The sequence below is a fragment of the Podarcis melisellensis genome (genome assembly GCF_964234715.1).
Source record: "Podarcis melisellensis genome assembly, chromosome: Z".
In the NCBI taxonomy this organism is placed as follows: domain Eukaryota; kingdom Metazoa; phylum Chordata; class Lepidosauria; order Squamata; family Lacertidae; genus Podarcis; species Podarcis melisellensis.
Window position 1 is genome coordinate 12,292,653 of NC_138547.1, and position 18,861 is coordinate 12,311,513.

The 18,861-nt window shown below is 44.8% G+C and overlaps 1 protein-coding gene across 10 annotated transcripts in view; it reads left to right on the forward strand.

The window, feature by feature from the left end:
• MAPKAP1 (MAPK associated protein 1) overlaps positions 1–18,861 on the forward strand; it is a 187,172-nt gene that overhangs the window by 157,324 nt on the left and 10,987 nt on the right. For 5 of the 10 annotated variants that reach the window (XR_014164469.1, XM_081896475.1, XM_081896477.1 and 2 more), the window contains 2 exons: positions 246–383; positions 17,028–17,153. Coding sequence is in view for 9 of the 10 variants with exons in the window: in XM_081896475.1 (XP_081752601.1) it covers positions 246–383; positions 17,028–17,153 (264 nt within the window). In the remaining variant the exon portion in view is untranslated. Of the gene's footprint in view, positions 1–245; positions 384–3,694; positions 3,817–17,027; positions 17,155–18,861 lie in introns of those variants that run through there. The other 5 variants (XM_081896476.1, XM_081896473.1, XM_081896478.1 and 2 more) reach the window with 3 other exon arrangements.

An 18,861-nucleotide genomic window follows, 5' to 3' on the forward strand; every position in this document is an offset into this window, starting at 1 on the left:
AGAGCCCCAGCTTCAGCCCCTGTTGCCTCCAGGTAGGACTGGGAATGTCCCCTGCCAGGCACCCTGGAGAGCTGCTGCCAGTCAGTGTAGACAAAACTGAGCTAGGTACACCAGTGGTCTGAGTTAGCATAAGGCAGATTGAAACCAGCAAACACCAGGAAGGCCACACACAAACATGGGGGCAGGGAATGTTAAACCTGCTCGCTCAAAAACCTGCTTGCTTCTTTTTGTCTCTGGGCACTCAGGCATTTCGGGAGACAAGGTGGAGGTGGATCCTGTAACAAATCAGAAAGCCAGCACTAAGTTCTGGATTAAGCAGAAGCCCATCTCCATCGATTGTGAGCTCCTCTGCACTTGTGACCTTGCAGAAGAAAAGAGCCCAAGTGAGTATCCTGCCTATCTTCCCTGTTTCCTCCTAGCCCCTTCTCACTTCCCTTCCATCCACCCTGCCCATCCAACCTATTGTTTTATAGATTATAAATGCCACATTGATTTCTCATTGATATAATATGCCTTTTGTTGTAATTGTGATGTTTAGCTCATTTTTAGTCACTGTTTTGTTAATAGTGCTGTATTTTACAGATTGCAACTGTTTTATTAATGATTTGTTAATTATTGTATAGGACTTATGCTGTATTTGTGATGTTCTATTGTTGTTATTTATTATTTGTAAGCTCCTTTCAGATTCATTTGAATGAAAAGTGGCATAGAAATACAATAAATCAAATCAAACCGGTAGTCAAATATCCTCCCCTCAAAGGCTTCCCCGCTCCAGCCAAACCCTGCCAGCCAAATTCCAGTGTAGTCCATGTCATATAGCAGTTCAAGTGCTGTACTTCAACCTGGGAGACCAGGATTCAAATCCTCCCTCAGCCATGAAGCTCCCTGGGTGACCTTGTGCCAATCACTGCCTCTCAGCCTCACCTACCTTACAGGGTTGTTGTGGGGATTAAATGAGAATGAGGAGAAACCTGCACACCTCTTTAGCTCCTTGAAGAAAAGATGGGATATAAATGCAGTGCTGTGCGATCTGGTGATCTGTGCAGGCTCATCCTTTAGTGCACTGGTGGGGAACCTCTGACCTATGGACCTAATTATGTCCAGCACAGATTCCACCAACCCCACTCCCACAACCTATGTCCCCATCTCACACCTGGTGTTGTATACGGCATCAACCACAAGGCATGTACCGGGTTTTTTTTGGTCTATAAGACTCACTTTTTCCCTCCTAAAAAGTAAGGGGAAATGTGTGTGCGTCTTATGGAGCGAATACAGGCTGTGCAGCTATCCCAGAAGCCAGAACAGCAAGAGGGATCGCTGCTTTCACTGCGCAGCGATCCCTCTTGCTGTTCCGGCTTCTGGCTTTTCCTCTTCCAAAAACTAGGTGCGTCTTGTGGTCTGGTGCGTCTTATAGAGCGAAAAATACGGTAAATATGCAGCTGCAAAGTAACACTGCATTTAGCAGCAGAAGCAAAACTCATTTCATTTCTGTAATCATGAGTGTGTTGTGATATAAAGTGAATTCAAAATGTGAAACTGGACATGTTCAGGATATGATGATGATGATGGTGGTGATGGCAAATGTTAATTGTATGTTTCACAACTGAAACAATACAGTTTGGGTATAAGAACATAAGCAGAACCTGGTTGCTGGATCAGATCAATGGCCCTTCCAGTCCAGGATCTGTTCTCTCAGTGTCCAGCTAGATTTCCCAAGGGGAATCCCACAAGCAGGACCTAAGCACAAGAATACACTCCCCTCCTGTGGTTTTCAGTAACTGGTGTTCAGAAGCATTCCTGCCCCTGTGGCATTAGACCACTAAGTTGAGGGCTAAAACTGCACCCACAAGCATTCTCCCTCTGGGTCAGATGGTTAGAGTGGGTAAGCAGGCAGCAATGGCAGCAGGGCCAAAGACCTTAACGATCGGCAGAGTATGGATGTTGGTAGGTGTCCCACAATGTAAACAAACTGATTCCTGCCCTGACAGTTCGTATGTGCAGGCAGGTAGGGTAAGAATTCATTTCTCCAGAGGACTCAGTTGCTGTTCTGTGCCAGCACCCTTATGATATTATGCAGTTGAAGGCAGAAAATACTAACCTAACAAATCCCAACCCCAATGCGCTCAATCTAGTTAATTTAGACAGGTTTGCCAACATAGTACCCGTGGGCACCAGTGTTCAACTATTGCCTCTTGTGGCACCCACAAAAAGTCTCAGTAAAAATCCCCTCAAATATCCACAGTGAGATGTTGTTTGCTCTTTCTGCTCTGTTCCTGTTCACTCTGGCTCAGCCTCTTCTCTGTGCCCCAATGGCAGCCATTTTGTGTTACGTCTCTCCCCTCCCCCACCCTCTCTCTCTCTCACACACACACACACAGAGCAGCCATTTTGCAACTGGTGCCTATAGCACTTCCTCAAAATTCCAGTGTGCCCACTAGCTCAAAAAGTTAAGTAGCCCATGGTTTAGGAAAAAAGGATCACTAAATGGGGAGAGAATAGAGGTCTATAGTAACATGCATAGGGCAGGGAAAGTGGACCAATAAATTATTATCTACCCGTCAATAGTATGAAATAGATCAAGGTCTCATCCAATGCAACAGGATGGGATTTTATGCCTTCTTTCTTAATTGGATAACTCCTAGATCCAACAGGGGGAAAGTACTTCTTCACAGAATACAGAATTGCGCTATTGAATTCACTCCTATAAAATGGGACCACGCAGTCCCAGATTTAGACGGCTTTTTAAAAAGCAGAGGGTGGCCTGACTGGAAACATTTGACTGGCTGGGAGCTGGGAGCTGGGATGCTGGGCTGGGTGGACCTTTGCATCTCTTTCAGCAGGGCTCTTTCCATTTTTTTATGGAGCACCTGTGCCCCTGGAATAGAAGCTTGAGGGATAAATACAAATACAACTTTGTATGAAATGTGCATGACCAAACAGTTATTTTCTCATGATTTGATTTGATTATTATTGGGGGAAGTGGGATAATCACACACATAAACACACACACAGGATTTAAACATGTGATATTTTTTGTTATAGTTCACAGTTTAAATAGTTACTTTGGCATACATTTTTTCATTTTGACATGCATTAGACTTTTTTCCCTTCTTTAGATTGTAAACCTATGGGTAGGGACTGTCTTCTTTTGACTATACATCTTTCTAGGAACCTTTTTGGCTGAAGAGCAGGATACAAATGACCTAAATAAACAAAACAAAAAAGTTACTGGGGATTGCTCCCTATGTGAAGCTGCAATACATAAATAATGAGAGAAAGTGACTGAGTCAAGATCCAGAAGGCCCCCCCTCACGCTCCCAAGCATTACAGTGCACAGACCCCTAAATTCCACTTTCCTGGTTTCCTGTGCCTAAAGCTCTCAGGGAACGGGAGTGAAGCTTGCAGCTATTTGAATCCCACCCATGTTGTCTTCCCTACAATCTTGAGGCTCTTTTCTAAGCAACAACCAGGTCACCCTCCACAATCAAACTTTTGTGCAACATAATTATTCAGGATCTAGCCAGTCCTGCATCATTGGGGTCCAGGACCCGGTCCCTAGCTAGACCACTTTGGCTCATTCGCCTTTTTGTAATGTCAGAAGGATCTCTGGGGACCTTTAAGCGGCATATGGAGGTTGCACATGGCTTGAAAGGAACTTTGGTCTTAACTGCACTGTACATCGTTCCCCACACAGATGGGAAAAGAGCGTCCTTTTCAAACTCCTGGAGGAATTTAAGTCAAGAATCCTTGCCCAGAAGAATAGCAGCTTGAGTTGAGGAAAGATGCATTTTGCGCCTTAGGAAATTCAGCCTGGAGGTGAATCCATTCAGTTTTAATTTCTCTTTGGGTACACCTCAAAATATATTTATGCTTTCGTTCAACAGTGATCTATAACTGCACATGGTTTATGTATACTGTTTGATAGCACTGTAGTTTTTAAATTTTGTATAACTTTTTAAAAATTAACTACAAGTAATGTAACAAAAATAGATATTTATGGTTTTAAAATAATGAAAAAAGATTTTAAAAACTTTTTGCATGAGGAAAGGATGAGTTCAGTGATAGAGCACGTGCTTACCATGTGGAACATCCCTGGTTTAATGTCCAGGGCAAAACCGCTGTCAGAAATCCTGGGAAAACTCTGCCATACAGTATAGACAATACAGTGGTACCTCGGGTTACATACGCTTCAGGTTACATACGCTTCAGGTTACATACTCTACTAACCCAGAAATTGTACCTCAGGTTAAGAACTTTGCTTCAGGATGAGAACAGAAATCGTGCTCTGGTGGCGCAGCGGCAGCAGGAGGCCCCATTAGCTAAAGTGGTGCTTCAGGTTAAGAACAGTTTCAGGTTAAGAACGGACCTCTGGAACAAATTAAGTACTCAACCCGAGGTACCACTATATTGTCTTTGATGGAGTGATGATTTGCTTCAGTATAAGGCAACTTATTGTGTTCCTGCAAAGAGTTGTAACTCAGTAGATTACCAGATACTCTGTTTTCCATGCTGAAGGTCCCAGGTCCAATCCCTAGCTTCTCCGGTGGGTCTGGGAGTGCCCTTTCCCTGAAATCCTGGAGAGCTGCTGCCAGTCAGTGTAGACACTGCTGAACTAGGTGGACCCAATGGTCTGACCCATTGGAAGTCATCTGTTTGCTGACATTCCCTGGCATTGTCTCATCATGCCTTGCAGGAGGTTCACAGCAAAACAGGTTCTTTGTCACCCATTCTGGGGCTTTTTCTTCAATGAGTCCCTTTTGAACCTTTAAAGAGGGAAAGTAACACTTATAACACTTATTTGGGTGGATGAAGGAATGATGCTTTCTTCATAGCCCCAGGTTTGCCTGTGATCCTATCAGCAACGTGATATATGTTTGTTGCAGAGTTTACATCAAAAATTATTCCTGGGGCTTCCTTGAAATGAATTATGGCAGAGGGAGCGAGGCTGAGGGGGAGATAACGGTTTTTGAGTTCTGCAATATATTTTGTTTCCATGTTTTTATCTCTTGTAACACAACCATCCTCCATCTACTCTTTCCGAGGTGCACTGGAACGTGTCACAAATGGATGGTCCTGGACTTCCACTGTACAAAGACGCCTTTGCTCTTTTGTTAAAAAGAGACGCCCTCTCCAAAGGCGTCAACTTCTGATTTCAATAACATAAACCTCTTTCCTTCCTCTACCCTGATCACCAGAGAATACCCTTCAGAAACATCTCTTAAATGTGGGTGTCTGTGGACATAGGGCTGTATCCAGCACTCAGCCCTACTCAGAGTAGAACCCCTCCCCGGAACAAATACTTGTTGGGATTCCAATTGCACCTCAACATCCATCTAGGATGTTCCCTTTGGTTTTCCAGCTCCAATGCTCCAAGCTTCTCCTGATCCAGTCAGCCCTCAGATTTCCATGGGACCCAGGATAGGATTGTTGCCTGCTGGAATAATTTGGCAGCATGAAGATGGCCTGATGCACAGGGATGTGTCAGAGTCGTTTCTGCTCCTAATTGGCCTTTGAGAGTATTTCTGCCTCTTATGCTAGGCTGGCTCAAGGTTCTGAATCTTTATTTGCCATATAAATCTGGCTGCTTGAACTCAAACACTGGGAGAGGTGCTTGTAAAACCCCAAGCCCATTAGAATCTTGCAAAACACCATATCTATAAAGTGCTTGTTTAAATCAACCACCATCTGATTATCACAAAAGATTTTGCAGGTTTTGAATCTTGAGGGGAAGCGTCCTGTCGTTAACGAGGAAGATTTAAGTCTTAATAAAGGAGCTACCATTTTTATTGCCAAAAAAGAGCCCTGTATCTCAATTAAGCGTACATAATATAAAGTCTAAAGGAAGCAACGTAATAAGCTTAATACAATTATGTCCTTTGGCAATAGTGTAATTTAAAGGAAATCTGATTCTCTTAATGTCTCTTTACATTGTTTGAGGAGAAGACAGGTCGGGAGTCAGTTCCTCAAGCCATTGCCTGCTCCACAAAAACAAACTCTTGTGGGTGGAACATGACCAATGAAGGCTGTGTGGATGTTAACTTAAGAATATCAGAAGTTCCCTGATGGATCAGCCCAGTGGCCCATCTAGTCTATAATCTTGTTCTTGCAGTGGCCAATCAGAGGCCTCTGAGAGGCCCTGAATCCCACCGCACCCTCCCTCCCTGTGATGTTCAGCAGTTGGTGTATAGAGGGATACTGCCTCTGACTGTGAAGGGAGAACATAGTCCTTGTGGCTTATAGCCATGTTGTGCTGCTGAAAAATTGAGGCAACCAGATTAGCAGAGTTTCTGCAGGGCAGCGATTTTGACCAAGTGTTCAAATGAGTGACTTGCTTTGTTTTGGCCTCCAGATCTGTTTCCTTTCAAACCTGGAGCACCACAAGAGCCTTACTGCATTGGGCCAAGCATCCAGCCAGAATGGGGGCAGAGCCTCCAGGTGCTATTGGGCTACAACTCCCAGGGATGAGGGCCCTCCTCTATCATTCAGCTGCAGCAGAGGTAGAGGCAGGAGAGCAAGGCCTCTCCCATTGGCTAAGCTGAGAGACCAGCTACCATTTGGCCCCTCCTCAAGCTGTTTCCATTCAAGCTGGGAATCATAGAAGCCAACTCCCAGGGGCCAAGGTCCCTTAGCTCCCCACCCCCTAAAATGTTTGAGGGGGCTGCCCTCCCAAAGTTGATGGGCACTATCATTCAAATGGGGTGTGATGGGGTGGGGCTTACCTGGAACCCCACCCCAATATTTTATTCAAGTTGGCACCCCTGCTGAGAATTCTGAGAACAACTATATTACTTTAAGGATTAATGCTCAAGATTGTTTACCTCATTCCTCCACATCCCTTTTTTGTGTGTGTCGTGTCTCTGAGATTGCAGACAATTAGTACTTTTCTGGAGTGACAGCTTGCATACCAGAACTTTAGATTTGTTTATTTAAAATGGATTAAAGCCCTCCACTTTTGCACCTTAGCGCAAAAATACCAGACTTTTTTTTAGTTTTGGAAAATGTGGGGTGAATGGGAAGACATGTAAACATCCTGAAGGCAAATCAGGATGAATGCTCAGTAAAGACCGGGTGTAATCTAACCTCTGTATAAGCTTTATGCAAACAAAACAGGATGAAGGCTCCATAAACAGGTTATCTGGAAGGGCTGCAAGCCTGCAGGCAGGGATTGTCTATTTATCTTCTGTATAGCACTTAAAACATTTTAGGCATTCGAGAATGATACACAATAATGACAATTCTTCTGCAATAGCTTCTCCCAGCCTTCTAACATGTGGCAACCACCAACCTCAGAAGCCAGTGGTGTGGTTGCCAAGCATTGAACTTGGTGGCAAGAGCATTAAAAACCCAATCCATGTCAACCATTTTCCTCCCCATTGTTTTACTAAATTCACTTATTAGGAGCATAGGAAACTTCTTTCTACTGAGTCATACCCATTGATCCTTCTAGCCAAGCACTGTCTATGCTGACGTAACAGCAGCTCTCCGGAGTTTCAGGCAGCAGGCCTTTCTCAGCCCAACCTGGAGGTGCCAGGGCTTGAACCCGAGACCGTCCCCATGGAAAGCAAATGCACTGCTGTTGCTGTTCACTTGAAAAGAAAGGAATACGTACTTCGGCCCTTCTGGTTCTGAATACAGGGGCTGAATTAAACAGTACAAGTACTGCATTGTACTGAGTCAAACCCATTGATCCATCTGGTTCTGCATTGGCACTGATTGGCAGCTTGCCTGGCTTTCAAGCAGGGAGCCTCTCCCAGCTCTGCTTGGAGGTGCCTTTGGGGATTGAACTTGGGACCTTCTGCATACAATGCTCTGCCACTGAGCTACGGCCCCATCCCCATTAATAGAATAATTTCTATCTAAATGGAATTTCGTCATTCTCTGGCAGCAATACTTTCCGTTCTCCCCAGCGGCCCTACTCCACACACACAACACCCCTCTGCGGGCCCCATGCATGTACACTGGTGGCTCCCAAGTTGTAATTTAATTGCCTGGATTGTGGCTCACGGTTTTAAGATTCCCTTTCGATTCCTGTTCCATTGTTGTGCTGGGGCTTAACAGAATGTTAACCTGGTAATAGGCGCAGGGGCCTTCCCATTATGTGTCTTGCTATCGAGCGGTTCTGCATGGCTAGTTAAGGAAGATGGCGAGAAGATTAATGAAAGCTGCCTAATACAGCAGAGGGGTGGTAGGTACCTCCGCACAATACTTCCAGCTAGGGCATATTAGAGCTGAACCAGAGCACAGCTTTCTCCTATGCTGCCACCCCCCTTCCTCCCTTTTCCTTTATCCCGCAACCTTTGAACCCTCCTCACTGTCGAGAGCTGCCAAGAGGGCCGACGTTTTGATTGATGTTGCTACACGAGTCAGTCCTTTTTCCCGTCGAATTTGGCATCTCCACGAAAATAGCTTTCTCCAGCACAATCCGGGCTGGCTTGTAAGTGATAGCCAAATTAACAGGCCCCCAAATGCTGTTGTTTTGTTTTAGCCTTTGTTTTTGAGATGCGGTAAGCATTTGCAGCCAAAGGTGTCTTCGTTTCCTGGGCTGAACACATTGGGTGTAGCATCACCCTTGTGAGTTTACAAATGGGGTTATGTTAGGACACAGACCCAGAAATCAACAGGATGTTTTGTTTGCTGAGCGCATCTGTTTATTTATTTAAGTTTCCACTGGTCCTGAAAGCACTGCAATGACTTACCAGTGAACTGCTGGGCCTAATTCAAGGTTTTAGTCCTAGCATACAAAGCTTAAACGGTTTGGAACCTAAGGACGTAAAAGAGTACCTTCCCCAACATTTTGAACCCTGAGGTCAGCAGTTAAGGCCATGTTGGCTGTGCCACCACAAGGGGCTGCCCATGTGATGTTGGCCTTCTCAGTGGTGGGTCCCCATTTGTGGAATGCCCCCCCCCTTGGTGAGGTTTGTCTGCTTCCCTCATTATCAGCTTTCAGGAAGATTTTAAAAACATTCCTGTTTGTCCAGGCTTTTGAAAAATGCTGCTCCTGGCAACCATTAAATCATTGGCTTAGAGAATGTGATTGCTTTCAATTGTTTTTAAAATGTTTTTAATTGTTTCTAGAATGCTTTTTAATGAAATTGATGTATTCGCCCTGGGCTCCTTTGGGAGGAAGCACAGAGTAGAAAAATGGATAAATTCTCATCATCGCAGCCACTGCCTCTTCGCTTATAAAGTTGCCTGAGTCTTGAGATCCATGTCTGAGGTCCTAATCAGAATTCTGCTGTTGTCAGCACCAGAGACAGGACCTTTTCTCCCGTGGCACAGAATGCTGAAGAGCTTTCCTCAAGCCAGTGTCCACCAGATGTTTTGAATCACCATCAGCCCTATCCCGCATGGGCATGGTAGTCAAAAGCATCTGGAAGGCCCCAGCTTGGGGGAGGCTGATTCAGAGCATGTTTGTTCCCTTGAGACATCCATCCGGGCCCCCTCTCTGCTCACCTTTCATCAGGTACCTAAGACTTGATGTCTGTGTCAACGCGGCCTTTTTAGACTTCCTTAAATGCTTTATGTTCTTGATTAGGATGGTTGGGTTCTTAGATTACATTTTAATGATGCCATTTTGCATTTATTGCTTTTGTTGTGTCTTTATTGGATTTCCATTCAGCCACCTTTGCGTATCAGTGATAGGAAGCTTTGCTACATTTGCATCCCTAAGAACAGAAGCATTTTCAACATTTGTTGAAAACTTCCTTTTGCCCCAATCCTACTCAAATTAAGTCTGTTTCATTCCTGCAGTTTTTAATTCTTGTTTCAATATCATTAGTTTTAAGTTCTGTTTCTGTACTCTGTTAGGGTTTTCCTCTGAACACAGAGCAGTTTATAAATTCAGAAATAAAAATCAGAAAATAAGCAAATGGGGTTCCAAGTCGTCTCCCATCCAGAAACTGACCAGACCTGGGCCCGCTTAACTTCAGCAAAGTGGTTGCTCATGTCCCTCTAGGACATGGCTCTGTGTTTAGTGTCAGGCTAGAAGTGGAGAAACCCAGATTCAAATCCCTGCTCAGCCACAAAGTTCACCAAGTAGCATTGCACCAGTTGCAATCTCTCAGCCTAACCCACCTCGTAGGCTTGTTGTGAGGATAAAACGGGGAAGTCGTGTGTGCCGCCATCATGTCTTTCTTTGGAGGATAGGATTGCAGTGTCAAGGTCTCAGTGATGCCTTTTTTATATATATATAATATTTATTGAGATTTTTAAGTTACAATATAAAAAACAAACAAAGTTATTACATAACATAACATATTTTCTTATCTCCTTTGGGCCTCCTCACATCTCCCGCTCCTACCTTCCAAGTTGTAAAATTAAACCAGCAATTTATCACCTTACTTCCATCCTTACTGTCTGGTTTTCAATGTTACATCTCAAATTTTAGATACCTTAATTATACTCCTTGAAAAATTAAATTTAACCCAATAATTATCCAAAAATTTGTTTTTTTCTTACATTTTAGCTTATCTTCCTAATTCACTTCATCTATTTTAATGGTGCCCGGTTGTTTATAATCAAGCATCCTGATTAACATTCATACAGTTTACAATATTTTTGCAAATAAATCTTAATTTTTTTCCAATCTTCTTCTACCGTCTCCTCTCCTCTCAGTGATGCCTTTTTATAACTCAAACCTGGAGGAGGATGTTGACAAAATTAGAAGTAATTGGCTCTGGCGCCATCTGCTGTTGGGCTCCCCTCCTTCCACCCTAATAGCCTTGATGGGGACCGACCACAGCAGAAGAGTGATCAGTGCATGGTCATAGACACAGGATGGCAGCTATTGTGTGCTTCCTGATAAAACCGAAGATAGTTACTGAAAATGGCGTCAGGAAAGCACATTCTGTGTCTTGACAGTACTCTACTTCCATGTGGAATGCCAGCCACACACACTGGAGGTTCTAGAGATGTGTGAGCTGTGGCTTTTGAATGGTAGTGTGGAGATGTTCAAAAGCCCTCTCTTCCTTCTGAGCCAGAACCAGACTCTGAAATTGCACTGGCATGGAGGCTGCAAAATTAAGTCCCGAGAGGCTCTTAACTTTTCTCTTTCATGTCTTCCTTTGATTCACCCCTTCCTCTGTTTAAAACACTTTCTCCCTCTAGACCCAGGGAAAGGCCAGCTTCCACCACTGACTACTCTTGAGAGCAAGGCCAACACTGGCATGGTGGATGAGGTATGCAAGCAAAGTTGGGACAGGCTGCAGCTCAGCGGCAGAGCATTTGCTTTGCATGCAGAAGGTCCAACGTTCATTCCCGGCATCTCCAGGTAGGGCTGGGAGTGCCCCCTGCCTGAAAGCCAGGAGTACCACTGCCAGTCAGTGTAGATAGTGCTGAGCTAGATGGACCCAGTCGTCTGATCCAGTAGAAGGCAGCTTCCTACGTTTGCTGGTATCTCTTGGCATGGTGCCATCAGATGCTGCAGGAGCTTCATGGCAAAACTCTTGTCTCTCGTCACCCATTCCAGGGCTTTTCTGTGATGAGTCCCTTTTAAAGACCTGCTGTCAGTAAGTGCAAACGGTACTGAGCTAGTTGGATTAAGGACCCAATTCAGTATGAAGCAGCCTTCTCCATTCCTAAAGATGGGCTTTCCCCATTGCTTTTGAGCTGGGAGTTCTATCGTATAGCAGCCTGCTCCAAGTGGGTGTGCCCATCGGCTTCTCACACACCCCAAAAGGACCCCAGGAGTAGCAGAGGCAGGATGTGTGTGTGTGTGTGTGTGTGTGTGTGTGTGTGTGTGTGTACACGCACACAGAGTGCTCCAGAGCACCATCAGGAAGAGACCATTCATTGCCTCATCCTCTTTAACAAATATGTTCTTAGCCCTATTAAAAGGGGGGCTTCATCTATCCTGTCAAAGGCAGCCTGCTGGGTCTTTCTCCCTCTCTTTCTTTCTTCCCCCTCCCCAGTTTAATTACACTATCCAATTAAAACTCCTTTGCTGCATTTGGATTCGCTTCTCCTTGGGCTTGAGTGGATATGACATTTACAAGGCTCGGCTCTCAAGCAGACAATGGCGTGATTGATGAGGTGCAGACGTGGCAAAGGAGCCCGATCGCAACTGTGGAAAGGCTGCTTAGTGCAATTTGATTTATTTATCATCTCTTCCAAAACAAGGGGGCGGGGGGGGGGGGCTTCTTGCAGAGAGTAAGCTTAAAAGGGATGAGAACCAATGGTGTTTGGGTACTAGAGGACTCTGCCTCAACACCTCCAACTCAAAAAGCTTCTCGTTTTAGATGTCAGGAGTAGCAGAGGCAGGATCTGGCCTCCTTGTTTGAGGGCACTATTTGCCACCTGGATGCAAGAAGTCTTGAGTCCTGATCTCATACCACTGGACAAAAAGCAGCACTCTTATACCTTTTTAAAGGTCTTGGAGAATCCTGAGAGCTGCAATTTGTTAAGGGTGCTGAGAATTCTAGACCTATGGGGTCAGTACCCTTAACAAACCACAGATCCCATAATTCTTTGGGGAGGAAGCCATGACTGTTAAAGTGGTGTGAGAGTGCTTTAGATTTATTGGTGAGGATGTGGTCTTCGAAGGCTTTCAGGGGTGGGGTGAATTGGGGTGAACAACAGCTATTAAAATCACAGAATTTAGCTGTTAATGAGCCAAACACTGAGTGGTATCTGTGTAAAAAGCTGGATGCCAAAGCACAACAAAAATATCAACTTTTTGGGAGTACAGATCACCTCAGTCGTAATTCATCCCTATCTCAAAAGTAATTAAAATAAGGAAGGGTTAGCTGACTTAATGTCCTGAGGACTAACTTTCAGGACTATTATGTGGTGTTTGGGCATGATAGAGGTTCCTCACTTTAAGTCACTCATCCTCTCCGAAAACTTGTCACAGTTTCCTCCATAGGCTTTCTCACAAATGAATATAGCTGAAAGGCAGTGAAGGTTTAGGATCAGTTTTTATTCTACTAGATAAGCTACTTTCTGAGGTTGACATGCCCATCTGCCCCTCATTTCCCTCTGCAGCACAAACAGTAACCACCTTCTTTATTGTTGGGCCCACTCAACTGCTCCATCCTCTTGAGCCTGTCATCGCATGCCAGGGGAGTCTCTAACACACCAAAGGTTTGAGACCCATTTCCCAGGGTGTTGCTGCTGGAGCCACAGGCGAGAGCTGAGTGCAGGGCGGCCAGCAAAGGAAGACAAACTACTCTAGACTACTAGTGCTTGCTAGTAGTACATGTGAAAATGATCCAGGGGTCTTCACAAACCACGAGTTTAACATGAGTCAACCATGTGATGCATCAGCAAAAAAATAATACAGTAATATTATTCTAGGCTGCATCAACAGAAGTAAAGTGTCCAGATCAAGGGAAGTAATAGTCCCACTCTATTCTGCCTTGGTCAGACCCCCCCTGGAATATGTGTCTAGTTCTGGGCACAATTTAAAAAGGATATCGACAAGCTGGAACTTGTGCAGAGGAGAATGACCAAGATTATCCAGAGTCTGGAAACCAAGTCTTATGAGGAGCCATTGAGGGAGTTAGATATACAGTGGTACCTCGGGTTACATACGCTTCAGGTTATATATGCTTCAGGTTACAGACTCCGCTGACCCAGAAATAGTACCTCGGGTTAAGAACTTTGCTTCAGGTTGAGAACAGAAATTGTGCAGCTGCTGCGCAGCGGCAGCAGGAGGCTTGGTGCTTCAGGTTAAGAAAGTGGGGCTTCAGGTTAAGAACAGTTTCAGGTTAAGAACGGACCTCCAGAACGAATTAAGTACTTAACCCGAGGTACCACTGTATTTGGCCTGGAGAAGAGGAGACTGAGAGGAAATAGGATAGGCATCTTCAAATATCTAAAGGGCTGTCACATGGAAGATTGAGCAACCTTGTTTTCTCCTGCTCTGGAGGGTAGAACCCAAATTGAGTTACAAGAAAGAAGATTCCGACTAAATATCAGGAAGAACTTTCTGATAGTAAGAGCTGTCAGTGGAACGTCTCCCTCGGAAGGTGGTGGACTCTCCTTCCTTGAAGGTTTCTAAGCAGAGGTTGGACAGCCATCTGTCATGGATGCTTTAGTTGAGATTTCTTCATTGCAGGGGTTTGGATTAGATGACTCTCGGGATCCCTTCCAACTCTACAATTCTATGATTGCATGATTCTATTATTATTATTATTATTATTATTATTATTATTATTATTATTATTATTAGTTCTTGTTAAAACCGACTTCCCATGGAGTCACATCCTGTGGATGTTGAATTTCACTTTGAATCATGTGGGATTGTGTGAAGAACCCTCCTCCTCTCAGGGCTGAACCCCCTGCCAATCCTTTTCACCAGGTAAGGGCCACAGCTCAGTGACAAAGCATCTACCTTGCATGCAGAAGGTCCCAGGTTCAGTCCCCAGCATCTCCAGGTAGAACATTCCTGTCTTTCCCATCCAAGGCAGCAAGGTGTCTGCCATATTAGGAATGAATGAGTTTGAAAGGACAGCAGGAACTGCCTTATACAGAGTCATACCAATGATGCATCTCCCAGTGGCTCTGCGGAGTTTTGAACTAGAGTCATTCCCAGCCCCACCTGGAGATGTTGGGATTGAACCTACAACCTTCTGCGTGCAAATCCTATGACTGACCACTGAGCTATTGTCCATTCTCAAAAGAAAAGAGAGGAGCATATGAAAAATGGCTTATACAGATCATTGGTCTGTCTAGTTCAGTATCGTCTTCTGTGCTGATTGGTAGGAGTCTTTCCCGACCCTACCTAAAGGTTTCGGAGATCAAACCTGGGACCTTCTGCATGCAAAGCAGGTGCTCTACCCCTGAGCTATGGGCCCTTCTCCTTAGTATATATTGCTTCCTGTGGTTAGCACTACACCCTTGCTGTTGGCAGTCCCCATAATCTCATTCTTACACACAGGGAGCAAAAAATAAATAAATTGAAATCCACATCGATCTCTGTATTACCCACGGTGACATTCTATTGGAAGGTGGCTCCAGAGCCGTATATCACGTTCTCTAAGCACTCCTGGAAATGGAAATCAATTTGCCCCTCGCAACCCAGAAACTCGCATCTGTCCCAACTAGCAGCAGAGCAAAGTGCCGCTTTGATCGTTTTGCTGAACAAATATTTCACGCTGTTAACAGTGTACAATTTGGGCATGGAGGGACATAAAACCCTCACCCAAGTCCCCCTGGCTTTTTGTTTCCTAAATCATTTGGGGGGGGCATATAAATCTGAAGCACAGCCCGTCTCCTCCCTTTTTTCAAAGCAAGGGGGATATTTTGATAAGCCGTCGGTTTGGGGGCAGGGGGGCGGGGTTGCAACAAGATAATTTTGACAATGATCAGAACTAATGATGATCTTCCAGTTTTCTAGTCCACAATTTAACTGAAGTAGGAAGCATTCATTGAAATTAACATGCAGAAAATTTAACACCTCCCCAAAAAAAGAAAACATCAATGCCATCTAATTGGACAGTTACAGGTAGGTAGCTGTGTTGGTCTGCTGTAGTTAAAACAAAATAAAAACGAAAACTCATACTAATAACACGAAAGTTCATACCAATAACAAACTTAGTTGGTCTCTAAGGTGCTACTGGAAAGAATTTTTTATTTTATTTTGTTTTATCTAATTGGACAGGGAGAGTGCCCATAGGTTCAAAATAAGATGACCGATAATGCCTTCTGCTTGTCTGGGCAGAGGATAGAGAGGGTTGTGTGGCTCTATATAGAAATAATCTCTAGTACAAAGGTAAGATTTACAGTCATACCTCATGTTGCGAACATGATCCCTGTGGGAGGCATGTTTGCAACCTGCAGCATTTGCCACCCGCCGCGCATGCGTATCACGAAAACGCGCAACCCGCAGCATTCACAACCCGAGGTATGACTGTATATTTATTGCTCTTCCCATTTTTGCCTCTAGCCCTGCTTGCCATGTGGCCCCCAGAGGGGAATGTGGCCCTCAGGCTGAAAACGTTTCCCTATCCCAGCTTTGCAGTGACTTCAGCGACTATCTCAAGTAATATGTGGCATACACAGGTTGGAGATTCCTAATCTAACTGTATCTCCCAGCCCACGGAAAGTTTTTATCCCATTTTGGAAAGCAAAGGTCCTGGCTGTGGAATATAGTTCTCTCTCTTACTACAAAAGGTTGTGTGTGCGTGCATGCATGCATGCATGCGTGCGTGCACACACACACACACACACACACCCCAGTAAGATGCATCTTCCATGATGGATTGAAACCCCTGCCTCCTGTTACTCTCCCCGCCATAAGCATTATTGACATCTCTGACTCTGTAATGGCCCCCGAAAAGGGCTGACTCTTTAAAAAGCTAAAATAAGAATTTGAAATAAAGTTCCGCGTTCTGCTTCTGTCAGCTGTGAAATACCAGAGCGGAAGAGACGAGATAAATCACCAGATTTAAAAGCGAGAGAGGCCGGCAGTGAGAGGCCTTGCAGGGGCTCTGTGCTAAAGAGTAAGCCTGTAATGCAAAGGGTCAGCAACTGCCAGCCCCCTGAGCCAAATCAGGCCCGTGGATCGCTGCTGCCATCCCACCACCCTTTCCTCCTTGACCTCTGCAGCACTCGAAACCACCCTACTGGCAAAACTAGTTTGCATCTCTTTAAATAAAAGGAGGGAATGCCAGAGCCTGTGAAGCGGATGTGAGCCTTGTCGTTCAGCCCAAAATGTGATCTTCCCAGGCCTGTTGCTGCTGTTCCTTGGTAAGCACTGTGTCTCTCACTGTATTTTTGTGACACCTCTTCCTCCTGGGAGGTGAGTCTTAATTATTCCCACCACACAGATGGAGAGCCAGACTGCCTTCCGCGGGGAGCCCTAGGGTTCTTCAGAAGCTCCTCAGGAGTTTCTTGACAGGAGGGTCAAGAATGATAGACAGGCGTTCCTTCAGCGACAGCTTGGCTGATATTTCCCCCTGTAACATGCAAGGGAGTGCGGCGCAACGGGTTCCTGCAGCACCCCTCACAGTCCATGGGCTGAACTTAACCGGCATGATGCTAAACATGGCCCTTGGTGGTGGTTGCTTTGTCATCCTTAATAACAGCCGCAATGGGTGATGCTTCCTCACTGCGGTTTCCACCCAGAACGAACGAAAGGAAGAGGGAAGAAAGGAAGGATGGAGGAGGCACAACAAGCAACGTGTTTTGCATCACATCTAGTTTGACCCTGAGTATGTACTATTAGTGTTTGTTTGTTCGTTTGTTTGTTTGTTTCGGTTTGTTTCGTTTCGTTTCGTTTTGTTTGTTTTGTTGCTTGTTTGTTTGTTTCAGACTCCACCAAATGGGTTCCCTCCATCTGTTTAAAACTACAACATTTATTAGCTGTAATCCATATAATTTGGGGATGGGAGGTGGCATCCGAATGGTAACGGCTATAGGAAGAGCCTGTTAGCAGGCCAGTGGCCCATCTAGTCCAGCATCCTGTTCTCACAGTGGCCAACCAGATGCCCCAAGAGGAACCCCCCCCCCAAATAGGACCTGAGCACAACAGCAACTCCCCCCTCCTGTGGTTTCCAGCCACTTCTATTCAGAAGCATGTAGACCTAGGTTGCAGGTGCCTTCCCTTCGCTCTGCATCTTCTGGTGGATCTGGCACCCAATTGTCCCCTTCCCCTTGACACCTTCCAAGGTTGGGGAAGATGTCATTTGAGCTCTCGTCTCATTGTGGAGGCAGTTCTCAGTGAGCCAAAGAGAGCAGACCAGGCATTAGGGAGGGAGGATATTTGTCAATCACAGTTTCTCTCCCTTTCTCATTTTATTTTTCCAATCAGTTTCCCGTGTTTCTGTATCAGCTTGTGAATTTTGTTTGGGTGAAAAGGTTTTCATGGAAAAATTGTTAGCATTTTAGTACATGTATCTATATACAATTTTGCAGATTAGGTTTCATTTTGCATTTTGGTATGCCATTTTTTCTAATGTAATGTTTTTCCCCCCTATGTTATTTACACTAATATACACATTTTACACCCAATTTGTTTATTTATTTGTTTGTTTGTTTATTGGATTTTATGGGCATTTAAATTAATATCTTAGTTTGTTCTCTGTGAGTTGCCTAGATGCTTTCTGTCAAGTAAACAGTACAATGGTACCTCGGGTTACATACGCTTCGGGTTACAGACTCCACTAACCCAGAAATAGTACCTCGGGTTAAGAACTTTGCTTCAGGATGAGAACAGAAATCGTGCTCCAGCAGCACGGCAGCATGAGGAGGCCCCATTAGCTAAAGTGGTGCTTCAGGTTAAGAACAGTTTCAGGTTAAGAACGGACCTCCAAAATGAATTAAGTTCTTAACCCAAGGTACCACTGTATATAAATTTTCTTAGATGAAAAAGAAAAAACTGTATACACTGTCTAGGGTTGGAGAAACCACACAGCAAAATTTGAAGAAGTGCAGGTTTCAAGGGATAGCAGCGTTTCAGTTTTTAGATTGTTTTGGGAAGTTCCAGTTAGGAACATAGGAAGCTGCTTTATATGGAGTCAGACATTGGCCCATCTAGCTCAGTGTTCTCTACACTGATTGGCAGGTGCTTTCCAAGGTTTTGGGCGTACCTGGGGATGCCATTGGGTATTGAACCTGGGGCCTTCTGCATGCAAAATGGATGCTCTACCACTGAGCTACAGCCCTCCCTTAAGACATAGGAACACAGAAAGCAGCCTTGTATGGAGTCGGAACACAGGTCTATCTAGCTCATCATTGAGTACTGTAACTGGCTATCCAGGGCTTCAGATTCAGCCTGAGACCTTTCCCAAGCAAAACAGATGCTCTACCACTGAACTGTGGCTCCTTCCCTGGATATATATGGGGTATATGGGAAAAGCAACTGCCTTATAACAAGTCAGACTGAGGGTCCATCTAGCTCAGTACTGTGCGCATGCTGAA